The sequence below is a fragment of the Hylobates moloch genome, unplaced genomic scaffold (assembly GCF_009828535.3).
Source record: "Hylobates moloch isolate HMO894 unplaced genomic scaffold, HMol_V3 SCAFFOLD_21, whole genome shotgun sequence".
In the NCBI taxonomy this organism is placed as follows: domain Eukaryota; kingdom Metazoa; phylum Chordata; class Mammalia; order Primates; family Hylobatidae; genus Hylobates; species Hylobates moloch.
The window spans coordinates 30,693,894-30,700,163 of record NW_026652296.1 but is presented as its reverse complement, the minus strand read 5'-3'; the positions used below and the strand labels follow the sequence as shown (position 1 = coordinate 30,700,163).

The 6,270-nt window shown below is 46.2% G+C and overlaps 1 protein-coding gene across 1 annotated transcript; it reads right to left on the bottom strand.

The window, feature by feature from the left end:
* Positions 1-300: 300 nt before the first annotated feature.
* CUNH20orf202 (chromosome unknown C20orf202 homolog) lies at positions 301-5,972 on the bottom strand. The gene is made up of 2 exons (XM_032142749.2): positions 5,775-5,972; positions 301-2,539 (listed from the first exon to the last, which is right to left on the bottom strand). The coding sequence occupies exons 1-2, from the start codon at positions 5,907-5,909 to the stop codon at positions 2,306-2,308; spliced, it is 369 nt and encodes a 122-aa protein (XP_031998640.1). The 5' UTR covers positions 5,910-5,972; the 3' UTR covers positions 301-2,305.
* Between the last annotated feature and the right edge of the window lie 298 nt (positions 5,973-6,270).

Genomic DNA, 6,270 nt, shown 5'->3' with positions numbered 1-6,270 from the left:
AGATTGGAGATGGAGGGGTTGGCAGGGGTTTTTGGTCTTTGGGCCCAAATATGGAAAGCAGGGAGAGGCAGAGGGTGCTAGTGATTAGCATCGGGCATGGGAGACCAATGTCATTTCTACTTTGCATGGCCAGGCAGATGTCTCCCAAGATGATAGTGGCTAATCAGTTTGTCCATTTGTACTAGTCATAGTTTCACAAATCAGAACATAATCATGCAGCAATAATAAGGTGCCATTCATTAGCCTTTCCAGTGTAACCAAGAACGGTTACAGTGGCAATTGGTAATAATAGCAAAAACCTGTGTCAGTCTGGGACAGGTAGGAGACAGAAACCACACCAGTTATTTTAACACAGAAAATTTAATATAAAGAATTGCTAACTAGGTATAAAGTTGTTAACTGGGTGACTGAAAGGTTATAAAAAGAACTTTAAGGCAGCAATTGCAGCAAGCATCTGCCACCTCCAGGGCTGAGGGAACAAAGAAAAGAGGCAGAAACTATCAAACTTTAAAACTTAGAGGAGGAATTCCCTGGAGCTTAAATTCAGATATCTGAGAAAGGAACTCAGCTCAGCTGGGGCCGGTGTCTCTGAGCTCAGGAAAGGGCCAGGTAGGTAAGGCAGGGACCCACACTTCGGGGGAGGAGGGACTGGCATCTGAAGCTGATGTCTCTGAGCTCCTGGAAGGGGCCCCAGGAATCTGGAACTTGGATCCTGGAGAAGTCTTGTGCTTCATGAAGGAATTGCTGCCTTTAGTGAAGAAACATTGCTGGGAGATGCTCACAGGAACAGAAAGCCCACAGGGAAACAAGAAGAAGGAGCAAGTCCCTTTTCTGTCCTCTAGACTTGTAGTCTAACTCCACCCTGTATTGGCAAAGCCTAACAAACTCTAACAGGGAGCAGCTGGTAACACCAAAAGGTGCTTTGCAGGGACCCAGCTCCAGCATCACAGAGCAGGTATGATTTATATTATCAAATATAAAAATCACAGGTTGATCTGACTACAAACATTATACTTATAATGCACCCCCTCCACTCTGCCTCTACATGCAATCGATTTACTTTTTCAAAGCCATAAAAACAGTGTTCTAGCAACATACAGGTAGATTTTCAAAAACAAAAAGGCCTATCAATCATCAGACCATCTTAACACCATGATTTTTTTATTTTCACCTTTTCTGTTTTAGTCTTTCTTATAGGCAGATATAATTTTTCATTTATGACTGCAGCACCCCACACAACTGTCTCTGCTGTATCACTAGCCTGGTTGCCTGCTGTTACGGAGGTTGTTGTCACAAACCCTCATTGAATGAAATGCCATTTTCATATTGATTTCTCCTCTTTGATTCTTTGAACATCTGGATCGTATTCCTCAGGACCATTCTAGCTGCAAATGAGGGAAACTGCTCAAATCAGCTTAACCAAAAACAAATTGATGTGTGTGGCTGTGGTGCGGGGTGAAATTGACTGGCTTTGGTCCCTGGAAAGAATGCAGGAGTAACTCACAAAACTAGGACCTAAAACCAGGGGCCAAAAAGAGCCAGCACTCTTCCTCTCTGTCCGTCCGTTGTGTGGCCCTCTCTCTACTTCTCTTTGGAGATTAGCCTCTTTCCTTCCTACTGCAGACAGGGTCTTCTTTACCTGGTAGGAACATGGCCACCAGCAGCCTCAGCCTAAGTGTAATAGAAAGAGCATCCAGGTAGCAATCTCAGGGAAGGTCGGTGATTGGCTCTGTTGGTTCACATGCCCATCCATTGGGCCAATCATCTTTTTAGGGCAACTATGAATCATATCATTGGCCAGGCCTGGTAATATACCCATGCCTATGGCCAGGGTGGTTGCAGGGCTTAATATGTTATCAGATGAAGGGGAACGGGAAGGCTTCCTGGGAAGACAGAAAACAGCCACTAAGTCACTACACAGTGTTTGGAATTTTCACCATGGCAACACTTGGTAACCATTACTGCACATCTAGTTCTTTGTTTTAACAATTGCTTTGTGAAAAATTCCCAAGGATAGGGTTACTGCCATGGTGCTTGCCAGAGCACTAGAGCACGTTTGTGTTTTCAGTGTGTTCACATCCAATACCTTATGTGTGCCTCACCAAGAAATCCCAAGTGACAGAAAAGGAACCAGAGACACAGAGAAGTTGAGTGACAGATCCAGGGACGCACAGCAGATGAGGGCAGAAGTGAACCCAGAGCCCTGGCTTTCTGACTCCCATTCCAACACTCTGCCCCTAAAACATCACAGTGAGAGGTTAGACTAATGGGGAGAGTGTTAAAGCCCAGTGTCATCTCTGTCCAGTTATGGGACAGAGCTTCGTCTGCTGTCTTCCCCTCGGAGGAGCTGGGCCAGACCCCTTGAGCAAACAGGCTGGCAGCCCCTGCCTTCGGAGCCCGCTCGAGCTCTGATGGGGGATGTCCCTCCGCTGGACCTGGCGTCCTCCCAGTGGGCGCTGTCAGCACGCAGCTCCTCCAGGACACTGTGAAGATGCCTCAGTGTGAGCAGCAGCCTCTGATCTTGAATCTGCATCTCAGACTAGGAGACAGAAGGAGCCTGTGAGGGGATGGGCGGAGCCCTGGATGTTTCCCCATCAAGCCCCTTCCCTCGCTGTCTCATCAGAGACCAGCTCACTTGTGATTCGCACAACCTCACAGAAACCGTATCTACCAGTGCCTCAGTTCCTTGCTCTGCAAAGCAGAAAGCAAATTGCTTACTTTTCTAGGCTTTCATGAGGACTGAATGAATTTGCCCATGCGAAAATCCTTTCAAGGAGTCAGCGAGGTCAAAACTACTTTGATTACAATACTAAGATATTATTTTCCGATTTTTGCTTTCATTTTCTTATGAGCATACCATGGAGTTTTCCAGAAGCTAATGACATGTAATATCTCAACAGATTGAATGCAGGAGCAGCTATGAGAATCCAGCTGTGTTCTATTAAGACAGACATTAAAGCAATTTGCAACAGTGTAAAATGGGGCTAAATATTTGCTTTGAAAAATATAGTTATTTTGAATAAGTAATGTTTTATTAACATATTATGAGTTTATTATTTTAGAATGCATTAGTAAATATATTAAAAATATGTCAGCTTTGGCTTCTAAATTCAGTCAGTATTGTTATATATAACTCACATAAACAAAAGCTTTTTGGTGGCCTTAATAATTTTTTGGGGCATAAAGGGGTCCTAAGACCCAAAAGTTTGAGAACTGCTGCATTAAAACTATAGTATCATCTTCAGCCATCTCCATTCTTTCTCCCATTTTTCCCTGAGAATTTTTCCCCATACATTTTCTCTCTTTTTCTTTCTGTTTATTTATTTATTTATTTATTTATTTATTTATTTTTGAGGCAGGGTCTCACTCTGTTGCCCAGGCTGGAGTGCAGTAGTGTATTAACGGCTTACTGCAGCCTCGAGCTCCTGGGCTCAACTGATCCTCCCACCTCAGCCTCCCGAGTAGCTGGGACTCCAGGTGCACACCACCATGCCCGGCTACCTTTTGTAGTTTTTGTAGAGGCAATGTCTTGCCATGTTGCCCAGGCTGGTCTCAGACTCCTGGGCTCACGCGATCCTCCCAACTCAGCTCCCAAAGTTTGCTTTCTCTTTAAAAATGTTAAAATTCTATTTTCTGACTAAGTAATTCTTAACACACGATAGAAAATGTAAAAGCTACAAAAGGACATATATTTAAAAGTCTCTCCCACCCACCTCACTTTATCTCTCAACTCAAGCGTCCTTCCCCAGAGGCAGCCACCGCAAATGCTTCCGTTTTTGCTTCCGAAGGTGGTCGTGGCAACACATGGTTAGATATACAGATTCTCAGCCTCTCTCTTTCTCTGTCTCTCTTTGCAAGAGATACTTATGAACATTATTTCCCCACTAAAAATAGTGTTTTTGTTTTTGTGACAAGCTGATTACAAGTAAGAAGACCAAGTCTGCATCCTCTACTCAAGCATGAGTAACACTGCCAAAAGAATATGTAGCTAGAAAGAGAGACACGAGGCCAGGCGCGGTGGCTCACACCTGTAATCCCAGCACTTTGAGAGGCCGAGGTGGGCAGATTGCCTGAGGTCAGGAGTTCAAGACCAGCCTGGCCAACATGGTGAAACCTGGTCTCTTCTAAAAATACAAAAAAATTTGCCAGCCATGGTGGCATGCACCTGTAATCCCAGCTACTGGGGAGGCCGAGGCAGGGGAATCACTTGAACTCAGGAGGCGGAGGTTGTAGTGAGCCGAGATCATGCCACTACCCTCCAGCCTGGAGGTGACAGAGTGAGGCTCCGTCTCAAAAAAAAAAAAAAAAAAAAATAGGAAAGACGTGAAGCAAAGGTGTAGTCGGCCTCTCTCAGAACACTGGGACAACTCAGGCTTCAGAGCGAGTGGTCCTGTGCCCATTTTTTCCTAATTCCTCAGAAAACATTCACTCTGTGTTTTCTTGATTTCAGGGTTTTCCTCCTGCACATATTTCTGGGTATGTGCCTATAAGACTACAGTGGGGTTCCCAGCATGGAGGTGATGTTGAGGCATCCTGGCACCCACAGTTTCAGGGAGCATAAGGAAGACAGCTGCCCAGCGCTGGATGCCTGCTGACTGTGGGAAGCTGCAGTCCCTGCTGCTGGAATCCCCTGGTCCCATGAGAAGGCCTGCTGGGTCAGCCCTTCCTCTGGGGTGATGACAGGGTTGGGTCCAGGCTGGCCTGTTGCCTGGCAACCCAGAAAGGTCATTTTCGGACAATCCTGTCTGTCTCTCCCCAGAATGAGAGGTGTGTGTATTGAGAAACAAACCTCTTCTGAGGTTCCCTGAGCTGCCTCCTCTCTCCTGGCTGGTGTTCCCCACACACTTGGGGGCACCCCTCTTTTTTCGGACTTGGAGAAAATACCATAATGAAAGGCATAAGCCTGGCTTCCTGAGCAGCAACCACAGGACCAAGTAACATAACACAGGTTCAGGAGAGTTAGCGCTCATGGGGGAGGCCCCTGCCAATGGGAAATGAGAGACAGGAATGAGCTGGGCAGATGAATTTCCTCTCGTTCTTTCTCCCCCAATGTGCAATTCCTCCTTCAACCCCTGCAGAGCATCTCAGCTGCTGAGACATCCACTGGGCCTCCTGAAGGCACCTTCTGAAGCCGTAGGCTGCTTGGTAATACAATGTTTGGCGTAATTGCCTGGCATAGCATTGGCCTCTGCTGCCACACCCTATGTTCCTCCCTATCACCACCCTGGGCTTGTACTTCCAAATAAAGTGCTAGTTTCTCAATCCTTGTCCAAGCCTCTGCTTTCTAGAGGACCCAGGCTAAGACATTGGGTGTACGCATGTCCATCTGGGTCAGGGTTATAATAGCCAACACCACTGTGCCAAGTATTCATTAAGAGGATTACAAGCATCTCTTCAGTGAATCCTTACAATACCCGATACGATATTAGTACTATTGTTATTCCCATTTTGTGATAAAGAAACTGAGGCTCAAAGAGATAAAGCCCCCGCTAGAGCCGCACAGCAGCAGAGCTGGGCACACACGGAGGACTCAGTGTCATTCTAAAACCTGTCTGGTCACCACCACACCCAGCGCCTCCTATGTAGGCCATGACCTACTTATCCCTGAACCTGAGATCACAATTGTGCATTGTGTGGTAGGTCCCAGAGGAGAGACTGCAGGATCCATACCGTAGCCTGCAGCCTCTGCCCCAGGGGGGACCCAGGAAGGAAAACCAGAGATCCTTGGAAAATATGTGGTCGGGGCATCAAGGAAAAGAAATGCAAAACCTTACCAGCTCCTTTCTCAGCCACTCCAAGGTCTGCCCAAGACTCGGGCTGGGCTCTTCCGCTGTTTTCATCTCAGTGTCCTTGAGAGTGACCTTGACACTGACCTGGTTCTGGGCCTGAGGGATCTTTGACTTGTACATTCCCCCAACTCCTTCAGACTGGCAGCAGGTTCTGGCCAAATCATTGAAGATGGAGTTAATGAGAGCAGGAAGTAGCTCACATTGAAAAATGTAATTTGGCTTTTTTTTTTTTTTTTTTTTTAAAGGGCTTTAGTGCTCTGAACAGAACAAGGAGGAAGGGAGGGAGACCATTAAGGGTCTGAGTACCTTGGTGCCTGCTGGTTCCAGAAGCCAAGAATATGTGATGCCAATAGGATCACAGAGAACGCAAAGCTTTAAATGGCAACAATAATGGTTATTATGAAAATAGGCACTCTTTTCTAAGGGTTTGCTTTGTGCTTTACATATAAAGTATGTGTATGTCTCATTTGGCATGTACCTC

What these genes read in the sequence shown, in the direction of transcription:
- CUNH20orf202 (XM_032142749.2), bottom strand. Translation starts at nt 5,909, where the DNA reads ATGTACAAGTCAAAGATCCCTCAGGCCCAGAACCAGGTCAGTGTCAAG. An exon ending in AGTGGCTGAGAAAGGAGCTG is followed by an intron (nt 2,540 to 5,774) that starts GTAAGGTTTTGC and finishes TCTGTCTCCTAG; the next exon opens with TCTGAGATGCAGATTCAAGA.